Source organism: Suncus etruscus, chromosome 7 (assembly GCF_024139225.1).
Source record: "Suncus etruscus isolate mSunEtr1 chromosome 7, mSunEtr1.pri.cur, whole genome shotgun sequence".
NCBI lineage: Eukaryota > Metazoa > Chordata > Mammalia > Eulipotyphla > Soricidae > Suncus > Suncus etruscus.
Window position 1 is genome coordinate 90799874 of NC_064854.1, and position 26040 is coordinate 90825913.

The 26040-nt window shown below is 39.4% G+C and overlaps 1 protein-coding gene across 1 annotated transcript in view; it reads right to left on the reverse strand.

Annotated features, from left to right (window-relative positions):
• Window positions 1-13856: 13856 nt before the first annotated feature.
• Window positions 13857-26040, reverse strand: part of LOC126014356 (zinc finger protein 18-like) — a 36048-nt gene continuing 23864 nt past the window's right edge. The window contains 3 exon segments of the mRNA XM_049777655.1: window positions 13857-14989; window positions 21309-21405; window positions 24790-24873. Of these exon segments, the coding sequence (XP_049633612.1) occupies window positions 14205-14989; window positions 21309-21405; window positions 24790-24873 (966 nt within the window). The 3' untranslated portion in view covers window positions 13857-14204.

The window sequence follows — 26040 nt, forward strand, 5'->3', positions numbered from 1 at the left end:
CGTAGGAATTTTTAAATTCAAGTATCTGGACTAGTCCTTTCCAAAGTGAATTATACTATTTTGGAGGGGTGGTGCAGAAACATCCAGGAGTGGGAAGTAGTAGACTTAGGTGCATGTGGGGCACTTTGTTCATCTAGAGAAAGTAGAAATCCAGAGCTACCAAGTAAATTATTTTCCTGGAAAGGGGAAATCAGGTCAAATAAAATTCAGGAACCAAGCAGAAAAATGAATCGTATAATGCTCTCTTAGCATTAATTTCCAGGGTCATATATTATCTTTCAAAAACACTTCTTTAGCTCTTCAATTAAGCCTGCATGCAAACTGTATGTTTATCAATAAATCATTGAAACATAGAAATAAAAACTAATGATTAAATGATTAGAGGTATCATAAGAAGTTACAGAAAAAATACTGATTTTTTCCCCAAAAGTTGATCTAAGTGATCTTTTATTCTTTTAGTTTTTGATTCACAAATACAGGGTACTGAAAAACTTAACAAGAAAAAAAATCTAAACCCATAAAAAATGAGAAAAAATAAACAGACAATTCCTCAACAAAGAAATACAAATGGACAAAAGACACATGAAAAATTGCTCCAGATCACTAATCCTCAGGGAGATGCAAATCAAAACAAAAATGAGGTGCCATCTCATGCCACATCAACTGGCACAGAACACAAAAAATAAGAACAATCAGTGCTGTTAGGGATGTGTGGAGAAAGAAATCTCATTCATTGCTGGTGGGAATGACGTCTTGTTCAGCCTTATGGCTAAAAATATGAAGGTTCTTCATAAAACTGGAAATTGAACTCCCATATAATCTAGCTATATACCACAAAACACAACACAAAAAGGCCCTTTACACACCTATATTCATTGCAGTGCAATTTACAAAACCCAGTATCTGGAAACAACCTAGAAGTCCAATAACAAATGAGTGGTTAAAGGAACTGTGATACATGTACACAATGGAATACTATGCAGCCTTCAGGGAAAAAATGAAGTCATGGAATTTTCCTATAAGTGATTTGGAATGGAAACTATTATGCTGAGTGAAATACGTCAGAGGGAGAGAGATAGATGCAGAATAGTCTCACTCATCTGTGGGTTTCAAGAAAAATAAGACATTATTGTAATATTGTAATAATACACAGAGACAATAGAGATGAGGGCTGGAAGGTCAGGCCCACGATATGAAGCTTACCACAAAAAGTGGTGAGTTCACTTAGAGAAATAACTACACTGACAACTACCAGGACAAAGGTAATATTTGTGAGATATACAATGCCTGTCTTAAATACAGGCAACAGCTAGGGGAAGTGGGGAATGAAAGGCATTGGTGGTGGGAATATTGCAGTGCTGAAAGGGTGTATTTATATATATATATAAAGTGCTTGAAAAAAAAAAAGTGCTTGTCATCACGGTGCTTAAAGATACTTATTTTAAAAAGAATATCTACTATCACTATCACTAGTGTGTGGGTAGTATAATTACAAAGTATGCATGGAACTCTTATAGTATAAATCACAGTGCCAAAATCTAATAGCTGAATAAAGAATTTGTGAAACCAAAAAGATTAATAGCTCTTTCTATTTGAGGCATAAACAGTAGTGTCCTCATCTATGTTTTCAACAAAATATACAGTCTGTATCAAAAACCTTTTGTTTTATTTTGTGTTTAAGACACAATGTGGGGGGGGGGGGGAGAGATAGCACAGCGGCATTTGCCTTGCAAGCAGCCAACCCAGGACCTAAGGTGGTTGGTTCCAGCCCCAGCGTCCCATATGGTCCCCGTGCCTGCCAGGAGCTATTTTTGAGCAGATAGCCAGGAGTAACCCCTGAGCACCGCAGGGTGTGACCTCCCCCCCCAAAAAAAGACACAATGTGGGACTACATCCCACCTACATCCCAATCTCAGGACCACACGGTGCTGGGAACTATGTGTTACCAGAAAACAAAGACAAGCCCCTAAGTGCAAAGCATGAGCTCCAATCCTTGAGACCTTTAACCAGCCTCAAAACCATTTCTAAACATAAAAAAAATTCAAATATGCAATAAGTGAGGTAAAATGGAATGACCAACAGTACAATTGAACCATGAACAACACAGGGAAAGGACACAAATTTCCAGATAATCAAGCAGGCCACACATAACTTTTTTTTTTTCAAGTTTTGGGACAACCTCAAGTGGTTCTGGGTCTGTTTCTAGTTTAGTGCTTGGTTGTTGCTCTTTGTGGAGCCAATAATCAAACTAGCCTCCAACACGCAATGTGATTTCCCTTGTACCACAGAAGATTTGTTGTTGTTGTTGTTGTTTTGTTACTGTTGTAATTATTTGCTTACTAGCCATGTTCAACTATTCTCAGTGATTATTCCTGGTTCTGTACTCAGTAATTACTCCTGACAGAGTAACCCCTGAGCACTGCTGGGTGTGACCCAAAAACCAAAAAAAAAAAAAAAAAAGGAGGGAAATGGAATGAGGGGATGAAAGATAGTACAGAAGGCAGGATGCTTGTTTTGCATGTGGCCAACTCAGGTTCAAAGACAGTACCAAATACTGTCATCCTGAGCACGGCCAGGCATCATTTTGGAGTGCAGAGACAATAAGCCCTGATCACCAAAAGGCCAAAGGAGTGAAATACCTAGTGTTACATTAAGTGAGAAGTGAGTGGCAGTGTCAGGCAATGAATTGGAATTGTAATCATGTTAACTGAGAGGCAAGGAATGACAAATGTGAATCATGATGTATAAAATAGTACTAAAATAGCAAAACTATTTCAGCAGACTTTGATCATTTTGTTTTGGGGCATCACACACAGCAGTGCTCAAGGAGTTATTCCTGACTCTGCATTCACCAAACACTCCTGGCAGGCTCCTGGGACCATCCAGGATGCCTGGATCTAACCCTAACCCCGGTCTGAGAGGTGCAAAGTAAACGCCCTACCCGCTTATCTATCACTCCGGCCCCCAGACTTTGATAACTTAAGGATGAATACTATTAGCTATAAAATACAGTATATGAAGAGGAATGTTTTAAAAGGAAATAAAGAAACAGCCAAAATAACCTCTCAATAATTCGAAACGTGACAAGAAAGTAGCAAGAAAAGAATCAAGAGACAAATCAGACAAATAAAAACACTCGTATTATGAGACAGAAAGTGTCATATACTATCTATATTTTTAAAAAAAAGTCTGGAAATAAAAATGAAAAAAGAAATTTACATTCTATGTAAATAAGCGCATGAAAAACGATATGGCTTAATATCTGGCTGTTCCTTCGAAACAAGAAGAAAATATTACAAGAAATATTTTATCAAGCGAAGTCAAAATTAAAACTTGAGGTTGAGAGGCAGTCAAGTTCCACTCCAAGAAGCTCGAAGCCCGTGTCCGTGGAAGGAGAGCCGCCAAACATTCGAGACACTCGGGCTTGTCAGAACAGGCGGCATTCGGCTCCAGGGGGGCCGCTGGGTGCAGCTTCTCTTCCCGCAGCGCCTCCAGCACCCCAAGGGCTCTTGCGAGGCAGCTCCGTCGCTCGGCTCGGCCGGCTCCCCGATTGGGGCAGCGTTGGGCGGAGGCGAGAGGAGGCGCCGGCTCCGTGCCCCGAGTCCCACGTCTGGGCTTAACAACACACAACGCCCGCCTCGCGGGTTCGGGGACGGAACGCTCTCCAACCCTCCCCGACCGGCGTCCACTCTCGCCCCCCGCCAAGTGGCTCCGCGCCGTCCCCTCCGAGCACTGGGGTCGCAGGACCAGGGAGCCAGAGTCCGAGCACACCCAGCCCCCAGCGATCACTTCCGGAAGACGGTCCCCACCCACTCCGCCTGCGCTCGCGGGAGTGACCGGCGGGGATGGGACGGGGCATGGGGCGGGGTGGGGGCGGACCTGAGTCGGGACGGACCTGAGATGGAAGCTCCTATAGGTCACGCTGCCGCGGCACTTAAACTGCTTTAGGGGCGGGGTAAGGGGCGGGTTGTAGGCAGAACGAACCTAAGACGGAGGCTTCTATTGGTCGCGCTGCCGTGAACCCTCTTTAGGGGCGGGGCATGGGGCGGGCCGTAGGCAGAACGGACCTGAGACGGAGGCTCTTATTGGTCAGCTGCAGTGGCACTGAAACCTCTTTAGGGGCGGGGCAAGGGGCGGGCCGTCGGCAGAGCGGACATGAAACGGACGCTCCTATTGGTCACGCTGCCGTGGCACTTAAACATCTCCCGGCCCTCCCAAAATGCCTGGCAGTCCGTCACGCGAGCTTCTTGCCGCCGCTTGGCTCCGCGCTCTGCTGCAGAATAGAACCCGAAACTCTGCCGGGTACTGGGCAAACCCGGCGACGCTCCGAGAGGAGTCCGTCCGCCTGTCATAGACCGTCCGCACAGTCTCATATCTAAGGCTGATCTCTCTTTCGTGCTCCACGACCTTAATCCAGGTCTCCTGCCCTCTCTCGGGGTCCGACAGGTCCCACGGCCTCGCTCCTTCCACGCTCGCCCCGACTGCGTCTTAGAGGCACTGTTTCCCTTCTCCCGCTTCGGCGCTGGGACTAGCGAGATACTGGTTCAATCTCCACCAGCTTTCTTGGACGCCTGCGTCCACCTCTTCCCCGCCCTTCTTCCCATGTCCTCCGCTTAACTTCAACTCGAAAGTCCTCTAACGCTGACTCCACTCTCCTTCCCTGCACAGATTGGCAAGGACCCCCGACTCCTAACAATGGACACCTCTCTACCTTGCTTGGTCTCATGTCAAATCTCTGTCTGTCTCTTTGTCTCTCTGTCTCCCCTTTTAACGGTTTTTATCGAGGTACCTGGGTTTACAGTACTGTTCATCACACTTTTCGTGCATGTCATTCCAACACGAAATATATAACCAAAAAATCTGCTCCACTCTACAGTTGTCTCGAAGTTCTATCCATGTCACTATGTAAGTGCTGTTCAAGAAACAAAATATTCAGTATTGATCCCCTAAAAGTCACAAAATTATCAAATTTTTTTGACTTGGGGCCGGAGCGGTGGCACTAGAGGTAAGGTGTCTGCCTTACAAGCACTAGCCTAGGACTGACCTAAAAGCATTTGATCATTCAGATCCAATTTACATATTTATTTTGTTTATATCTTCTATTAGGACCTAAAACATTTGATTATTCAGAGCACTGAAACAGTCAATGGCACACCACAGTATTATGTTACATGTCCCGCCCATCAAATACGTTTTTGCAAATTACTATTTTCTACTTTTTCTCTCTTGCTCTTTTTTCCCTTCTTTGTCCTTCTTCCTCCTTCATCAATTCAATATATGTTAAGTATATTATATATTTTATATATTATAATTATATACGTGATTATATATAATTATAATTATATATATTTAACATATATCCTAAAATGCTCCAGCCACTATATAACCCTGTGCCACGGTATCATAAACCTTTAGGGGAATTCAGCCCATCAGAGGTATCCTGGGTAGGAGAGATAGCACAGCGGTGTTTGCCTTGCAAGCAGCCGATCCAGGACCAAAGGTGGTTGGTTCGAATCCCGGTGTCCCATATGGTCCCCCGTGCCTGCCAGGAGCTATTTCTGAGCAGCCAGCCAGAAAACCCCAGAGCACCGCCGGGTGTGGCCCAAAAACCAAAAAAAAAAAAAAGATTTTTTTCTGGTAGGGAGAACTGCAATATCCCCCACAGGGTTCCTCGAAAGGCCCGCTGTGGATGCCTTTTTCCCCTGCGTGGATGGTTGAGGAATTCCTGAAGAGATGCTTGGCATTATCTCAGGCAAAATTGTGGCCTCTATCAAAAAAATTGGCTCAGAAAATCCAGCACCAAAGATTACTAAAAAAACCCCTTTTTTGGATGTATATAACCCTAAAAGCAAAGACAATTTTTTTTCTCTTTTTCAAATATGTCCTTGTAGCTGAATTTCTGGTAAACAAGGGCAGACCCTAGGTTATTGACTCTGCTCAGAAAATAGGAAAACACATTTTAGGAGATTTGGTTTCTTCCTGTGTTTGACCCCAAAAACAATGGAGCCCAGCTCAGGAAGATCAAGTTTCTAGATATTTCTTACCTCCTCCTAACCCTTGTTTTCCATTTGAAGTTGGTTGTCAAAAGCTGCCCTGAGTGTTACCTTTTCTTTTGCAATTAACCTAGCCTTGTTATTGTAAACATCCTTCTCTGCACCTGGGACTGGCTCACCCCTATAAAAAACCGTTTGGAAAATAAACTTGTTGCACTCCTGCCAAAAGACGTGTTGACCCCCACATACTCTGTGTGGTTTCATTTATTTCATATTTTTCCCTAGCGGCCTGGGCAACCCACTCTCCCTGGAGTGAATTCATCAAAATCCCACTGGTGCTGCAAGGCAGAAGCCGCTTGCAGCAACCCTGAAACCTTTATTTAGAAAAGCCCACCCCCATCAGTGATGAAGAGCCTTGAAATTGGAAAATCTTCCAACTCAACGGACGCACCAGCCCACTTTTTTAAAACTTATTTTTACTGTATTTACTTATTCTTTTATCTTCTCTCTTATCTTGTTTCCCTGTTCTTTCTCTCCTAATCTATAACTTAGCTAATTATATATCTTTTCTTAATTCAATTATTTCTTAAGAGCTCAGACCCATCCTATGAGAGTCAGGTCTTTAACAACAACTTAAGAATAGATCACTAATGGCTGTCTTCATGTGGGTATGAGTTTGTAGACAGTGGAACTCCTTTCTGATTGCCAAACCTAAAATGTAAACAATCCATGCCTAAAGTGTATATAACCCCTCTTATATATTATCCTTCCTCCATCCCCTCAGAAATCCTTCTATTCTTTCATCCCCCAATCCTGATCTGATATCTCTCCTTATTTTTTCTCTTTTATCTCTCTTTATTTAACCCTCTTTACCCTCAGTTGTTAAGTCTTTAGGTTCCAAGACCGACCTCCTGCCCTAATAAGCGTCCACTCAGCTCTCAAAGCAAAAGGACACTCTACCCGTCCCACATCTCCTGCCTCAGCAAGAAAATAAACACACCTGCTAACTCATGACTGTGGCCCTTCTCACCCCCGCCCAAATGTGGACTGTTGCATGCTACTGATTCAGCTTCAGAAGAACCCTCAACTCAAAGACACTACCTGATCCCTAACTGCTGCAAATCATTTCTCAAACTCAACAAAACACAGTGTGTGATGAAAATGTGCCTTGGATTTCACCCCCCATAAGAATATCTTAAAAGTCGGGGCTGGAGAGATAGACCATGAATATAGGGTGTTTGCCTTATATGAAGAAGGACAGTAGTTTGGATCCTGGCATCCCATATGGTCCCCTGATCCTGCCAGGAACAATTTCTGAGCATAGAGCCAGGAGTAACCAGTGAGCACTGCCAGATGTGACCCAAAAACCAAAAACAAACAAAACAAACAAACAAAAAACACCTAAAAAATCTTAATGGGAAAGCCTATATTTCCTTTATATGTTTAATACCTCTATATTAATACCTCTTAGTCTACTTATTCCCAAATGTAAGGTAGCCTCTTACTTCACTTTTTTCTTTAATTACTTTTTAAAATTTATTTTTATTTGTCTTCTATTTTTATATGTATATTTTCTTTTTTTGGTTTTTGGGTCACACCTAGCAGTGCTCAGGGGTTACTCCTGGCTCTATGCTCAGAAATCGCCCCTGGCAGGCACAGGGGACCATATGGGATGCCAGGATTCAAACCACTGTCCTCCTGCATGAAAGGCAAACGCCTTACCTCCATGCTTTCTCTCCGACCCCACTGTATATTTTCTTTAACTTCACCTGTTTTGGTTCTGGTTGGTATGAAAACCTAGAAGAAAAAGTCTTTCTTGGGATAAAGGCACAGGTCAAAACCAGGGCACAAAGACTGTGTAGCCTGTCATTCCTACCCCCAAATGCTATCTGATGAAGGGGGTGTTCTTTTTATGACTGAAACCTAACTACAAACATATTTTTAGTTATCATGCTTAAATAAAGATATTATTTAAAAAAATAGGGCCCACATGAGGCAATGTCAAACGGGATTAATTCCCACTGTCCCTCAAACCATTGGAGGAATGGACTATAGTTTAAAAACTATGAACAGGGTGTGCAGCAGTGGGTAGGACATTTGCCTTGCACAGGGTCAATCTAGGTATAATCCCTAGCATCCCATATGTTCACCTGAGACCGCCAGGAGTGATTTCTTAGAGCCAGAAGTAACCCTTGAGCACTGTCAGATGCATCCCCAAAACAAAAAACAAACCAAAGAAAACTATTAACAAATTTCTATCTAGAATGCACATACCTTATTTTTAAGTTAAAAAATAAATACATATTTAAAATGAATAATTAAAATTAAATCAACAAATTTACCAGCATTTCAATGCGAACTAGAGCCTGCTTTAATGAGCCATGGTTTTAGGATTCCAGCCGATATTGAGAGGAGGGGTCTAGAGACAGAATGAAGGAGGGGAGTTGGAGTGTGAGGCACACATCCCACACATGCTTACTGTAAGCTTGAGATGAGTCTGCTGCTAAGCCTGACAGATAACCTCGGCAAAAACACCTGACAGGTCAGACAAAAGTCATCAGCTAGCACATGTGGCTTGCTGGCTCTAGTAGTTGGAAGATCCCGGGATGTATACAAATGCTTCAATAATGACGCTAGAGGATCACCATGGTGATGATATACAGGAGGGGATCATATCATCCCCCCTAGTCCACTGACAGACAGGCTTACTCCACTCCCTGGTTTATATCTTCCCAGTACCCTGGAAAACTTGTTACCCCTATTTCCCTGTACAGGAAATTTGGGTGTGAGCTTTGTGTGTATAGGTAACAGCAGTATGTTTAGCTACAGCATACAATATGAAATAAAAATTGAAATGATTGGGGAAGATAAAACAAGGAGAAATTCAAGGCAAAACAAGATTATTTGATAATTTTACTGATAAAATAAATGCTTTGTGGACTCTACTTCAAGGAAACAGAAAACAGAACAGCTTTGAAAAACGGTTGAAAATAGAATAGCTTTGCCTTCTATCAAATGCGTTACATCACATTCTTCAAAGAACCTATATGTAGACATAAAATACCCACGTCTTTCTGGTCCCTCATCTCTAATATTCTTTTTTTTATTATTAGGGCGACATCCAGTGGCGCTCAGGGGTTACTCCTGGATATGCACTCAAATTACTCGTGCCAGGCTTGGGAGACCATATCCGATGCTGAGGAGCTAAGCTACCCCAGATCAGTGCGTGAAAGGCAAATACCCTAACCGCTGTGCTATCGCTTAGGCACCCCCTCCCATCTTTAATATACTTACAGAAGCAAGATTGGCTGTCTAGACTTTTAGTCTATTCAAAGATGTTTTTATATTCTTGTTCTTAGGTTAGAATAATCACAGAGGCCAAGCTGAAGGATCTGACACCACTGTGTTTGTGATATTCATCAAGGCTATTCTGACAGATAAACAAAATTGCCGCAGAGTCTATGCCTGTCCTGTGTATAAGACTCATACATATTTGTCCACTTATATATGGACTTTCAACTTGAAGACTAAGGAGAACCCATCTTAGTGGGTTCTAGCTGGAATAGCCTTGCTTTTCCAAATATAGCTACCTGCAGAAAAGGGAGAAAATAATACTGAGCTGGAAGTTGTCAGAGGGAGAAAGATCACAGACAGGATTTCAAAAGTACTCACAATTCTTTAGAATTCCTTTAGGAAAGGACAAAAAACATTTAAAGTAAGAATTAGTTAGGGAAGCATGAAACCAGGAAACAACCAATTTGAATTTCAAAAACATCCTTTACAAATAAAGTGATTTTCTTCTGTGCCTACTCCAGGCTTTGAAAATTATAGAACAGATCCAAGAACACAGGGAACTGAGCTCTCCGGATTCTTACTGAAGGTGGGAGTGGATCAGCCCACAACTCTTTAACCCCTACCTGGCCGTGGCTACAGCAGACTTTTTGAGAGCCACATCTGAAGCTGCTTTGTGATCCCTGGGTCCATCCAAGAACACGGGGGTGGGGGTGGGGGGAGGATATATAAAAGCGCTTCGCTCCAGGGCCGTGCACTTCTTACATAATATAATACGAACCCCATCGCAATACACAGAATCACAGTTAAAAGGTGACAATGAGGAAAATTATAGAATAATTAAAAGACAGAAAAATAAGCCTAAAATAAACCCTGATCAGATAGTGCTCCGTTAAATACTGCTATACTCAGTGCTCTTGCTCTAAGTGAGCAGTATCAACCTCACCTATGATAAGGATCTTCATTGTAAACTATTTTAAATCCCAGATGATGCATATGAAAAATACAATTTAAGAAGCATTACTCTAAACCAGCTTTTCACAAGTTTTTGCTATTAAAGTTTCAAATAGTAAATAACTTAGGCTTACAGTGTACATTATTTTCGTTCCAACTACTTAACCTCAACCCCAAAGCAGCTATAATCATACACAAATGTCACTGTGTCCAATAAGGTTTTATTTACAAAGACATAATATCATAATCTGTTAATCACTGTTCTAGAGAATACGATATGTAATAGTATCTACATGATCCTTTATTAAAATACCAATTAATTATCTAACATCTATGTAGTATTTGCTGAAGACATGACTGAACTGCATGACAAAACTTATGTTTACCATACTTCAGATTATTTAAGAGAGCCCCAGTGAAAAACTTTGATGCTGAAAGTTTTCAACCTAGAAGTTTTCTGTATTTTCTTCGATAGAATAAATTTATAATGTAAGTCCAAAGAGTTAAAGCTTTTTTTAAATAATAATTTCTTTAAGCACTGTGATTACAAAACTGTTTCTACTTGGGTTTCAATCATCGAAAGAAACCGCCCTTTACCAGTGTAACTTTTCCCTGCCACCAATGTTCCCCATTTCCCTCCTCCCCTACTCACCTGTCTTTAGGAGAGGCAATATATTTCTCTTACTATCATTGTCATGATATATTAATGCAGTTATTTCTTTAACTGCGCTAACCATTCTTTGTGGTATGCCCATATCATGGGTTAGTCCTTTGGCCTGCATTTCTATTGTCTCTGGGTATTATTACCATACTATCTTTTATTTTTTTTATTTTTTATTTTTTGGTTTTTCGGGCCACACCCGTTAGATGCTCAGGGGTCACTCCTGGCTATACGCTCAGAAATTGCCCCTGGCTTGGGGGGACCATATGGGACGCCGGGGGATCGAACCGTGGTCCTTTCCTTGGCTAGCGCTTGCAAGGCAGACACCTTACCTCTAGCGCCACCTCGCCGGCCCCCTATCTTTTTTTTTTTTTTTTTTTTTTTTTTGGTTTTTGGGTCACACCAGGCAGTGCTCAGGGGTTATTCCTGGCTCCAGGCTCAGAAATTGCTCCTGGCAGGCACGGGGGACCATATGGGACGCCGGGATTTGAACCGATGACCTCCTGCATGAAAGGCAAACACTTTACCTCCATGCTATCTCTCCGGCCCCGCTATCTTTTATTTTTATAAATCCCACAGATGGGTGAAATAATTGTATGTCTCTCCCTCTGACTCATTTCATTCAGCATAACAGTCTCTATGCCCATCCATGTAGAAGCAAATTTCATGACTTCATTTTTCCTAACAGCTGCGTAGTATTCCATTGCATAGATGTACAAGTTTATTTAGCCATGTATCTGCTGTCGGCATCTGGGTTGTTTCAGATTCTGGTTATTGTAAACAAATAGCACTTCAATGAGCACAGGAGTGCTGAGAGCATATGTATTGTATTTTTGTATTCCTGGGGTATATACCTAGGAGTGGTATTGCTGGATCATTTGAGAACTCAATTTCCAGTTTAAGGAATATCTATATATTTTCCAGAAAGGTTGGATTAGATGCCATTCAACCAGTAGTGAGTAAGAGTTCATTTCTCACGGATTTTTGGTTGGTTTGTTTTCCACCATTCTCTCCCTTAATCTAAATTGCAAAGTTTTAATGAATTTTAAAGAAGTCTATGGGGAGGCTTCTTGGGTAAGTCAAGTCTCCCAGAGTATGAAATCGCCATTCTTTCACACCCTTAGATTTGTTCTTTCATTAATTACCATGCAGAACACTAGTGCTTAAATTTAAGTAGGCTTCATAATCCCCTAGAAGGCTTATTATATATTATATATACTTGGCATCACCTTTTCAAATTCATAATTTTGATTCTAACATACTTCTGATGCTATTACCCCTGGGTAAGACTTTGAGAACTGATTTAAAACAAAATCTAACATTACCCCTATCTGTACTTTAGAATACAGGGTCTAATGTCAATTAATTACGATTTTTGTGTACTTTTCAAGTCCACAAAAGGATCTTTTCTCATCCCCATACTATGAAAAACTTAAGAAATTCTTCCTGAAATTCAAAAGTTCAAATTGAATATTTATGTCTTATCAATTTACCACCATAATTCACATTGCCATTATTTGCAGTTTCTTACCTCTAAGTTATTTCCAAAATGATAGCACTGTCTTCCTCATTTGCATCATTCTTCTGATACTTACCATTAACAGTACAATAAAAGCAAGTGAATAGAAGACAAATCAAAGTCTCAATATACATTAACAAACACTGACATAACAAATTTGAATACCCAAAGGTTGGCAGAATAGATCTGTTAAGAACCCTCTAGGACAGTGATGGCTACCTTTTTGAACTCGAGTGGCCAAACTGCGGCACAAAACCAAAGAATTTCCTCAAAGTGCCAGCATGTCCTCCCAATGGCCAGTCCAGCCCTGTTGCAGGTGAGCTGCAAAGCAGACACCAGTTCACTCACCTCTCGCCACGACGCATATCTTAATTGCGGACCTTCCTGCGTGCCAGCTGCAAGGCCTTCACGTGGCAAAGTTGGCATGCATGCCATAGGTTCACCATCACTGCTCTAGGATTTCTTTCTAAAATCTACAAAAATTGATATTTATACCTTAATTAGTATGGTGTTAAGTTTACTGTACAAAGTTCTTCCATACCTTATCAGAGCTCCATGAATCTCCATTAGTAGTCTTATGTTACCATTGTTACCACTGTTCTGATTATTAGTCTTCGTCTCTACCCACAGATTGTTTCACCACCAAAGTGCCCAAGGCCCCACCAATAGCCTTGTGTTACTTCTGGCCCACCTCATTATCCTCTCCAACAGCTTGGCATTTTCAGTCTATAGTCAATTCATTGTTCAGAATTTAAATATTTTATACAAGGGCTATTCCTAGTGGGTCTGGACAAGAAAACAGGTGGAGGCTACTCCCTAAGATGTTCACTGTGATTCAATAATGAGTGGTAGTGGTGGCCATAAGGGTTAAATGTGGCAGTGTTCAGGGAGCCATATGGCACTAAGGATCAAGTTAAGGGCTTTGCTCTTTCCTATCTGTGTCATCTTTCTACCTCTAAGTATAACATCAAAGCATAGAACACTTTGGCAAAAAATAGCCTAAAGAAAACTTCAAAACCAAGCTTGAGGTATGTGAGTAAATGAGAAAAAAGAAGACAACTAAAGTACTTGAGGAAAAGTGCCCACCACTGAATAAGCCTTCACTCCTAGGTTAATGTTTTACTCAAACTGAAGAAATAGTGTAACAGATTGGTAGGACCTTGCTTTGCATGTGGCCAACCGAAGTTCAATACCCGGAATTTATATGATTCCCCAAACCCAGAAATGATCCCTGAGTACAGAGCCAGGAATTAGTTCTAAGTACCAATAGTGTGACAAAAAGAAAAAAGCACTTAGAATAAGTTAACAGAGAGAGGGAACTTTAGAGACAATAAAATAAGTTTATTTTTAAGCAAGTCTCTTGTTTCACCTGTATGACACAGATCATATATGAATAATTTAACCTCTATGTTTCTCCTCAGTACCCTAGTTCCTAGTACCCTAGTTCCTAAGGGCCGATGTAGTTCTTGTGAAAAGGAATTGCAACTAGATCAGATAAACTCCTTCGAGATAGCATTTCTAAACTATCATCAGCTCATGATGCTTTTTCCAAGGTTCCAAGAGATAAAATGAAAGAAGAAAATTATTTGTTCATATGAAATCAATAAAGTAAATCAGTATGAAATCCAATTCAGATGCCAACATGTCCTCCAATTCCAACACTAAATTCATATTATCTTCTCTCTAATCCGTTAAAAGAAAAAATCCTCAAAGAAATGAAAAGTTTGCAGATGAAGCGAAGTACTTTTAAAAAAAACAACTAATAGAATATAGGAAGAGACGTGGCTTAAGGAAAAGCCTTCTTTCCTAAATGGGATCTCTGATGCTTATCAAGGCTTGAGCTCCAACTGAAACTTTTCCCACAGTGCGAACATTTGTATGGTTTTTCCCCTGTATGAACCCTCTGATGTCTATTAAAGTTTGATCTTTGAATAAAACTTTTTTCACAGATAGGACATTTATAGGGTTTCTCTCCTGTGTGGATTTTCTCATGATGACGCAATCCAGAGAAATCACTAAAGCCTTTCCCACAGTAGTCACATTTACAGGGCTTCTCTCCTGTGTGTATTCGCTGATGTTTCACAAAATCTGAACTTCTCAGAAAAGCTTTTTTGCAGGTCGGGCACTGAAAGTATGTCTCACCAATGTGAGTTCTTTGGTGAAAAACCAACTGAGAATTCCTATAAAAAGTTTTTCCACACTCCTTACAGGTAGGGAATTTCTGGGCCATGGGTGATCTCAGCTGCCCTTTCAGGGAGACCTCTCTCTTTTCCTCCAGCCATAACATGGCTAATTCTTCTGGATTAGGAGTAGGCACATGAAGGTCTAATTGTTTCCCAGAATTCCTTTCTTGAGAAGGGAGCTGTTCCCCTGATCCTTCACCCTGAAGACTTTCCTGAGTTTGGGTAGTATGTTCTCCTCCACAACATCTTGTTTCGTCCTCTCTGAAAAGGTCACTTAAGGAAGTCTGAGCAGGTGCTTCTCCTGAATCTTGATAGGGGGCTTCCAGAAGTTCCTGGTCCCTATAGTTTTCCAAGTTTTGGTTCTCTTTGTCATTCTCCCGTCTATGTCCTGAAAAAAAATTTGAAATAGTTCAACACACAATAACTTTTCTAATTCATACATAAAAGAAAGGCTTTCTTTAAAAAAAAATTAAGTCTGTTCATCAACAGGCATCAGAGAGAGGTAGAAAAAATATCCAATTTGAATGTCTGGCACTCACTTCACTGAGCAGTGTCCATAACAGGCACATTAATACTGAAACTGAGGGGAATGACTAATGGCAGAGAAATGTCAATAAAAGGCTCATGAACTCAAACACCCATACAGAAATGTCATGACTATATTTTAGTTTTGGGGGTATATGTGTGTATATTATATATAATTACATATTAATTACATAATTTAATTATATATTTAATATAATTAATTATATATAATATATAAAATATATCATATATATCATACATATATGATTTTCAGGCAACACCTGTTGGCACTCCTGGTTATTCCTGGATCTGAGCTCAAAAGTTACTCCTGAGCTATAGCACAGTTGTAGGGCATTTGCCTTGCATGTGGCTGATCCAGGATAGGCCTAGGTTTGATCCCTGGCATCCCATATGGTCCCCCAAGTCAGGAGCAATTTCTGAGAGCATAGCAAGGAGTAACCCCTGAGCATCACTGGATGTGGCCCAAAAACAGAAAAAAGTTACTCCTGAGGGGCCAAAGTGATAACACAACTGTAGAGTGTTTGCTTTGCATGTGGTTGACCCTGAACAAACTCTGGTTTGATTCCCGGAATCCTATATGGTCCCCCAAGCCTTCCAGGTGTGATTTCTGAGTGGCGCTGGGTGTGATCCAAAAACTAAAATAAATAAATAAATAGCCCTCAATAATGTACAAAAGGAGGATTAAAAAAAAAAAAAAGAAATTACTCCTGAGGTTCAGGAAACCATATGAAATGCCAGGGATTAAACCCAGGTTAGTGATGTGCAAGCTATCACTCCAGCCCATCCATCTTTTTGAAAGGCGTTTTTTGTACAATTTATTTTCTTTCCAAGTTACAAAAGAATTGAGAAAGACAATATATAATCTTAACACATCCCTTGATTTTTTTTAAGAAAGTCTGTGGGGGTAATGAAACAGCTGATGACTTTTGAGGAACATAAATGAATGCAAGATGATAACTCAAAATTGTTCATTATCCTTTTTTTAGGTATACAGCATTTACTGATTTATATAATTTTAGTAAACATTTAAGAAATCACTCATACATGTACAAGAATTTATCCCCCAAAAGTTTAAAATTTAAAAGAAGAGCCCATGCGTTTTCCTCAATACCCTTGTGTTTCCCTGACACCATATATTGTTCTCTTCTGAGCATACCAGAAATGAATTCTGAGCAAAGAGCCGTGAGTAATGCCTGAGTATAGCTGGGTGTAGCCCCAAATCCAAAATTTAAAGTCATATCCACCTCTTAACTGTACTCTCTGTAGTATTTGGCAAATAACAATTAGACCCCACTAGGGTCAAATAATGACTTGTAAAATTCCCAAGTTCAGTTTTTTTCCCTCCATCCTTGATTCTGGGGTCTCTATATATGCAAGTGTAGTGGTATGTGTGTATGTAGGAAAGTAGGTTTAAGTTAATATAATTAACATAAATACTATGATTTAGAAAAAAATATAAAAGGGGCCCAAGAGATAGCATAGGGTAGGGCGCTTGCCTTTCATGCTGCCGACCAGGAGAGACCCAGTTCAATTCCTGGCATCCCATATGGTCCCCCAGCCTGCAAGGGGCAGTTTGCAGAAACCAGAAGTGACCCCTGAGCACTGCTGGGTATGGCCCAAAAACCAACTACCGTATTTTCTGGTGTATAAGCCAACTGGGCGTATAAGACGATCCCCTAATTTTGCAGTTAAAACATAGGTTTAGGCCTATATTCGCTGTATCAGACAGAACGTTCCTGTGCTGCATGTGTTCCTGTGCTCATGTACCACACTGAGGCAATCACAACACAAGCAAAGGTTCAAAGGTTATACTGTAATAGACTTCCTCTCTGACTCCAGCCAATAAGAGCAGGCTTTTTACAGTGTAGATTCGGGTCCAGAACATTGTCTAATTTGCATGCTTAAAAAGCCTGCTCAGATTGGCTGAGTTAGAGAGGCGGTCCAAGCAGTCTTGCAGTGATTGGTGCAGAATCGAGTTGGAAAATTCGTTTTGTGGCAATATTCAGACAATTTTCGTTTAGCGGCATGTTGAAACATTTTTCAAGATATACTCAGCATATGAGACGACCCCCAATTTTCAGTTGACTTTTTTTGTTTCAAAAGTCATCTTATACGCTAGAAAATACGGTAATAAATAGTTTTTAAAAATTTTAAATTAGGGGGCTGGCGAGGTGCGCGCTAGAGGTAAGGTGTCTGCCTTGCAAGCGCTAGCCAAGGAAGAACCGCGGTTCGATCCCCCGGCGTCCCATATGGTCCCCCCCGAGCCAGGGGGAATTTCTGAGCGCTTAGTCAGGGGTAACCCCTGAGCATCTAACGGGTGTGGCCCGAAAAACAAACAAAAAAAACAAAAAAAAAATTTAAATTAAAAGAAGAAAAATGTGAAAGATAATCACTATTTTTATCATAATAATTTTTATTCTGACCAAAGTGGATTACATATCTTTCACAATAATATTTTAGGTACATATTGACACTGAATCAGGGGAATTCCGACCACTAAAGTTGTCCTCCCTCCATCCCCGTTTCCAGCACACATCCCACATTCCCCTCCCTTACCACCACCACCACCACCCCGCCCCAGGGCTGCTAGTATAAGTGGTCCCCTCTGTGTCTAGCTTGTTTTAAATTGGGTATCGATTCTGTTGTCACTGGATTGGTTTTGGTATTTAAGTCCGATCATTTTTATTACTACTTAGTGATCAATCACTATTTTATAACAAATTAATTATTTCTTCTTCCTCACTCCTCGTCTTATAAATTGGAAAGACATGTGGAATTCCTAGCACTCATAAGACAAGACTTTATGATGAAGGCACAAAAAGAATCATGGCAGGGCCGGGCGGTGGCGCTAAAGGTAAGGTGCCTGCCTTGCCTGCGCTAGCCTAGGACGGACCGCGGTTCGATCCCCCGGCGTCCCATATGGTCCCCCAAGCCAGGAGCGACTTCTGAGCGCATAGCCAGGAGTAACCCCTGAGCGTCAAATGGGTGTGGCCCAAAAACCAAAAAAAAAAAAAAAAAAAAGAATCATGGCAAGTGGATCAAACTACCAGATCCAACCTTACGTAGGCTATAATAGCATCAAACATTACTTAAAACTGTGGTTTATCAAGAAAAAGAGCAAGGGCTCAGTCAGATACAACTCATTTCCATTATAAGACAATACTTAAATGCTATGTAATGGAAAATAATTCAATAAATAAATTAAATAAAGCAAATAATTGTTTGACACTCCATTTCATCATCTTCAAAATTGAATAACCACATATTTTATGTTAGAGAATTTATTTTAAGTAATACACCTACAATAGTTCCCAGCACATAGAAAGCTTTCAATACAATAAAGTTTTTACTATAACATTGCTACTCCTTTATCCAGAGAACATTAACTAGAGATGCTCCTTTTTTGTATTATTGTTTTAATTTTATTAAAATCATTGTGATTTTTAAAGATTCTTATAATTGGGTTTTAGACATAGAATGAATCAGGGTCAAATCAAATCCACCACCAATGTTGACTTCCCATCGTCTATGTTTCTCAGGTGCATCCCATACCACCACCCCCAATTGTTCCCCAGCCTGCCAGAATAAAAGGTCCATTTTAAGTTTAGATTGTTAAAGCTTGAGTTTCTTGATACCATTATTGTTATCTTTGGCTTGATAATTAGTTCTCTCCCTTTTTAACACTACCAATGCACCTGAGACCGCTTAGTCCCTGGTCCCAAACCTTTCATATTTCTGTTTCTCCTCTTCCATTCAATTTCTTTCTTTCACTCACTGTACCCTGGAACTAACAGTGTTCAAGACAACTACAACTTAGATCACTGTGTTACTTCATGCAGTTATTCTAAATATCACATATAAGTGATAACATTCTGTATTTATCCTTCTTCTTCTGGTTTAATTCATTTTACATAATATCTTACAGTTCCATACATGTTGCTGCAATCATTTCTTACAGTTCTGTAGTATTTCTTGTACCACATCTTCATGATGTACTCATCTGTTGTCAGACATCTAGGATGATTCCTAGTCTTAGCTATTGTACTGAGTGCTACAATGAATAATAGTATATATACAACCATTTCAATGAATGTTCCTGGGGATAGGTATCCAAAAGAGGGATTGCTGGGTCATATGGAAGTTCAATATTAAGTTAACTGAGAACCCAACATACTGTTTTCCATAAGGGTTGGACCAGGCAGCATTCCCACCTGCATTGTATGAGAGTTCCTTTCTCACCACATCCCTGCCAACAGAAACTGTTCCCAGTATTTTTGATATGTACCATCCTTGGTGGCACATATCCTTGTCTTGATTTCGATTTTCCTAATGATAAGTGATGATGAAGATTTCATGTGTCTACTAGCCATCTATTGATCTTCATCAGAGAAGTGTCCACTTCTCCCAATTTTTTGATGAGATTTTTCGGTTTTAACATTGTACTTTGTATATCCTAGGTATCAAGGCTTTATCTGAGTTGAGTAAAAAATTTTTCTCCCATTCAGTTAGCTGTCTAATACCTTTAGCCCATGTTTGTTTTGCCATACAGAAATTTTTTAGTTTGATGTAGTCCCATTTATTCAGATTTTCCATTGGCATTCAATCTTTAAAAACTTCTTTGAGGTCTTGACTGGTCTGCCTATGTTTTCTTCAATGAACTTTATGGATTCAGATCTAATCTCAAGGTACTTTAATCCACTTAGAATTAACTTTTGTGTAAAGTGTGAGATATGGATCAATCTTTAATTTCTTACATGTGGTTATCCATGTTTTCCAACACATTTGTTGAAGAGACTCTATTCCATTTCAAATTCTTGGCTCCTTTTTGATTATATGATTAACTGATCATATACTTAGGGGTTTGTCACTGGATATTCTATTCTGACCCACTGATCTGAAAATCTGTCCTTGTTCCAATACCATGATTACTATGGCTTTGTAGAAGAGCTTCAAATTAGGTAATGAATTGCTTTCCAGTTTCTTGTTTTTCAGCATAGATTTGGCTATCCTACATCTTTTATTAGTTCCACAATAAACTTTATAATTATTTGTTCTAAGTCTATGAAGAATGTGTCTAAATTTCAATAGTGATTGTATTGAATCCATATAGTAGTTTAAGTAAGATAGTCATTTTGATGGTATTGATTCTTGCAATCCATGAGCATGGAATATTTTCCATTTACTTAGGTCTTCTTCAACTGCTTAAGTGTTTTGAATTTTTTGTTGTATAGGTCTATCACCTCCAATGTTAGGCTAATTCCTAAGTACTTGACAGTTTTGGGTACTATTTTAAATGAGATAGACTCTTTGATCTCTATCTCCTTTGAGTCGTTATTTGTATAAAAGAATGTCACTGTCTTTTGTATTTTGACTTTGTAGGCAGCCACTTTGTATAAAGCAAATTAGTTCCAACAGTTTTTTTGTGGACTCTTTAGTAGGGTCTTTGATCATCATGTCATCTGCAAAGATAGTTTAACTTCCTCTTTTCCAACTTGGATTCCTTTCACTTCCTTCTTTTGTCTGATTGCTATTGCTAGGACTTCTTTATGTTGAATAAGAGTGGAGACAGTGAACATCCTTACCTTGTGTGTGACCTTAGTAAAAATTCTTTCAGTTTTTGCTCTTAAGAATATTTGGTTGTGTGCTTTTTATAGATAGCTGCTATCATCTTTAGGGAAGTTACAACCACACCTATGTTGCTGAGGGTTTTCATCATGAATGGGTGTTGGATTTAGGCAAATGCTTTCTCTACATCAATTGATGTGATCATGTAGTTTTTATCCTTCCTTTTGCTGATATGGTGCATAATGTTGATTTCCACATACTGAACCATCCTTGCATCCCTGGGATGAAAACCACTTGGTCATGATGTAAAATCTTTTTGATGAGTTGTTGGGTTTGGTTTGCTAAGATATTGTTAATGATTTTTGCATTAATGTTCTTCAGTGAGACTGGTCTGTAGTTTTCTTTCTTGGATGAATCTCTGTCAGCTTTGGGAATGAAGGTATTAGGGAGGATTCCATCTCTTCGATATTTTGAAGAGTTTGAGCATCATGGTAATAACTCTTCTCTGAATGTTTGATAAAACTCATCGGTAAACCAATCTGGTCTTGGACTTCTATTTTTGGAGTGTTTCTTAATTACTGTTTCAATTTCCTCACTTGTGATTGACCTGTATAGGCTTTCTACTTCTTCCTCATTCAGTTTTGGGAGGTTATATTTTCCCAGAAATCTGTCAATTTCCTCTAGGCTCTCTAGCTTAACAGAGGACAGTTGTTCCTAATTAGATCTCATCATGTGTTGGATTTCTTGAGGTTCTGCTGTAATTTCTTGCCTTTCATTTCTGATCCAATTTATTTAATTATTTCCCCTTTTTCTCCTTATGAGTCTAGTCAATGATTTGTCTATTTTGTTTATTCTTTCAAAAAACAGCTCCCAGTTTCATCAATTGTTTGTAATGTTTTCTTTGTTTATATATTGTTGGTTTCTACTCTAATTTTTATTATTTCTTATCTTCTGCTTCTGTCTGGGGTTATTTGCTGTTAGTTTTGCAGATATTTAAGGTATGCCTTTAGGTTATTGATTTTGCCTTTTTATTCTTTCCCAATGTAGGCCTGTATTGCTGTGAGTTTCCCCCAAATTATTGCTTTTGCTATGTCCCATAGAATTTGGTAATTTGTTTCTTCATTACCATTAGTCAAGAAGTCTCTTGTTTCTTCCGTGATTTCTACTTTGACCCAACTGTTGTGGATCAGCATGTTATTTAGTCTCCAGGTATTATATTTTCTCCACGTCATTTTACAAGGAATCTTTTCATTCAGGGGAGGCATCACATGAGGCAGTGCTCAGGGGTTACTCCTAGCTCTATGCTCAGAAATCGCTCCTTGCAGGGTCGGGGGACCATATGGATGCTGGGATTCGAACCACCATCCTTCTGCATGCAAGGCAAGTGCCCTATCTCCATGCTATCTCTCTGGCCCCTAAAAGGAATCTGATCTTTATGGCATTGTTGTCTGATAGGGTATTTGTGAACTTCTGTAAGTTAGACTTAAAATGGTATACTCCTAGAGAAGATTCCATGTGCACTTGAGAAGAATGTGTAGTCGTCAGCTTTTTGAGAATGAAAGACCCATATAGATTTATTAATTCTGTCATCTAGTTTCTCATTTAGGGCTATTAGTCTTTCCTAGTGTTCTGTCTAGTGTATCTGGTCAGCGACAATTGTGGCCAGTTGAAATCTCCTATCATGTTTCCATCCACGTTTCTCTAGGTTTGTGAGCAAAATCCTTATTTGGTGCGTAAATGTTGATCAGGGTTAGTACTTCTTGGTCTGTTGTTCCCCTGATCAATAAGTAGCATCCATCCCTGTCTCTAAGTACTTTCTTGAGATTGCAATTTGGTTTAATATATGTATGGCTGTCCCATCTTTTTATCTTCCAGTTGCTGTGTAATTCATTTTCATCCTTTTACTCTAAGCTATGTCTATTCCAAAATTTTACGTGGTCTCCTGCAGGAAGCAGATGGCTGTTTGTTTCCACTCCCCCATCCAACCCTCTACTCTATGCCTTTTGATGGAAGAGTTTAGTCCATTGGCAATTAAAGAAACTATTGACCAAAAGGGCTGTTATGCCATTATATTATATGTAATATAATATGTAATTATTATTACATTATTATGTAAATATGTAATATAATATAGTATGTAATATGTTATTGTTATGAACATTTGGTTTATATAAGTGATCTTTGAGTGGTTCATTTAAAGTCGGTTTTGTTAGTGCAAATGTTGCAAGATTTTTTTTGTTGGAGAAATTTTTTGTCCCTTCCTCCCATATACATGAGAGGTTTGCTGGATAGTGGACTCTAGGTAAAACGTTTCTTTTATTCAATAGTTTGAATATGTCATTCCCCCTTTTTTTTTGGCCTGGCATTTCAAATGAAAGATCTGGTTTGATTCTTATGTTCTTTCCTTTATACTTAGGATTTTTCTTCTCTGTTACTGTTTAAAGAATCCGTTCACTGTCTGTTTTCTTTTGTTGCCATTTTGATTATCATATGTCTTGGTGTTGTTCTGTTAAGCTCTATGTTGTTTGGCACTTTTCTGCCTCTTGGATTTTTACAGCAACCTTCATCCAGAGAGTGGGAAATTCTCTACTTTATCTTCCTCACTACTTGTTTCCCCTTTCCCTTTTACCTCCTCTGGTATTCCTATAATTTAAAGATTATTTTTTTGTCCTTGTTCATTAAGTACCTTAAATTATTTTGTCCCTCCTTTATTTTTTTGACTTATTTATCAAAGCTGGCTTGTAATTTGTCTTTAAGTCTTTATTATGTGGTTATATACCTGCATAATTCTGTTACTATGGTTTCCTAACATGTTTTTAGTTCCTTCAGTTACCATTTGTATAAATTCTCCTATCTTCTGATGAGTTCTTTGATTTGGCTGAACTGTTCATCTACAGATTGCTTAATTTTGCAGGCTAGTGACTCCTTGATTTATTGCTAAAACATTAAGTTGATTTTAGGTCCTCAATTATAAGGCTCAGATATATTAGTGGGCTTGAAAATTTGCCAGACTCTCCCCATATCCCCAATTGCAAGGTTCTCTTCCTTAGTTTCCCCATTTTTTCTTTGCATTTAGTAAGTTGGAATGCTAGAGTTTCATGGTATTTAAGAAAGCAATATATTTGCGGGCCTGAGAGATAGCATGGCGGTAAGGTGTTTTGCCTTTCATGCAGACGGGTCATTGGTTCGAATCCTGGCATCACATATGGTCCCCCGAAGCCTGCCAGGAGCAATTTCTGATCATACTGCCAGGATAACCCTATGAGCACTGCCAGGTGTGACCCAAAAAAACAAAACAAACAAACAAAAAAAGAAAGCAATTATTGAATAGATTGCATAAAAGGTGGCTAGAGGTATATCTACTTTAGAAGAAATTTTTCCTAACATGCAAATGTTATCTAAGTATGATAAAAATATCCCACCTAATTTGTTGGTTTGTTCATCTGAGTTTTTGTTGTTGTTGTTGTTGTTGTTGTTCTTGTTCTTGTTGTTTCTGGGTCACACCCAGCAGTGCTCAGGGGTTACTCCTGGCTGTCTGCTCAGAAATAGCTCCTGGCAGGCACAGGGGACCATATTGGACACCGGGATTTGAACCAACCACCTTTGGTCCTGAATCGGCTGCTTGCAAGGCAAACGCCGCTGTGCTATCTCTCTGGGCCCTGTTCAATCTGAGTTTTGAGTAGTATATATCTAAAGAGAAAGAAGTGCTAGGTCTAATCTGTCTGTGGAAATATCTGATATAGAATGCCTTTAATACAATAAAGTTCATACTACAACACTGATACCCCTTTATCTAGATAATGTAACTAGAGCTGCTATTTTTTCTTGGAGGGGGGCACATCCAGCAGTGTGCAGGAATTACTCCTGGCTCTGCACTCATAAATTGCTCCTGGCAGGCTCAGAGAACCATATGGGATGCCGGAGATCGAACCTAGGTCCGTCCCAGGTCAGCCATTTGCAAGGCAAACACCCTACCACTGTGCTATCACTCTGGCCCCTAGCGCTGCTATTTCTAATATTACAGAGATACAAAATGTATTTCCCTCTCTTTCTACCATGCAAATATATAAATCTTACCTCCTGAGACCATTTTCCATAGGTCTCCTGCATGAGATCCAGTAGTGCTACCTTTTGAGTGGAATCCAGTTGCCTCCACTGTTCCTAACAAATAAAATAAATAAAATAAAATGCCTTAAGTCAATGTAGTTGCTGAGCCCTGTCATAAAAAAGTAGAAAAGAATACACCATAGTTCATCAGAAGAGCTCAGATGATTAGGAGAGGTGAGGAGAGGGGAAAAGGCCAAGGAAAAATATGCAATCCCTAGTATTTCTTATCCTGGATGGGAAAGTATTTAGGTTTTAAAGTTCTGGATTTTTAAAGAGTGCATATCTATGAATGGAGAACATAAGAGAAAACAAAAGCTATTTCTCACTATTCTTTTCAGAGCTTCTATTGAGGACTTTAAAGAGTAAGAGTTTGATATTCCAAATATGTAAGTAAAAATTTAAGATTCAAGAAGGGGAAAAAACTAAAAAAATTGTCTAAACATGACAATTAGCATAGAAGTGAAAGAACCAACAATGAAGCCAAGTAAGTTAAGTCTCACACTGAAATAAAATTAGTGGATTCAGAACACAGAGCTTTGCTGATGACAGAAACACTTAGAATCTCTCAGTAGTTCTGAAGCAGAACTAAAACACTAGTTAGTTTTTCACCCAGATAGTGGAATAATGAAGAGTTCCATAAGTGAGGCTCCTGAATTAACCCTTAAATTTGTCTTCTGGGATTTTATGGAACTGGAGACTAGAAATGTGAGATGCTGTCTGAGTAGTCTGCTTCCATGCATCGCTTAGACTGACCATAAGCAGTACTAAAAGCTGTGTAATACCCAGATTCAATACACAGGAACATATGGCCCCAAGCACAGAACCAGAACACAAGAAGTCAAGAGGTAGGAGAAAAAACAGTACTTTAATGAATTTATTGGAGATTAAAATAATTTTCACAAATGTGCTTCCACCTGTATTTTTTTTGTTATTTTTCTTTTCTTTTTTCTTCTTTTTCTTCTTGTTTTTATATGGTTTTGCTTAACTATAAGGGAACAAAAGTATTTCCTAAAGACCAATAGCATCAATGGAGATACAATATTTTTCACAACTTTGCTTGTCACTACTTCTTTTTTGAATATTTTTCCCTTTCATTTTTTAAAAATAAATTTTCATCTCCCTTATATGGAAACAAATGTATTATGGTCACTGTGGTGACATATTTTCTTTTAAATAAGTAAAAAATAGAAATAAGGCATGAGGAAATGAAAACACACCTCC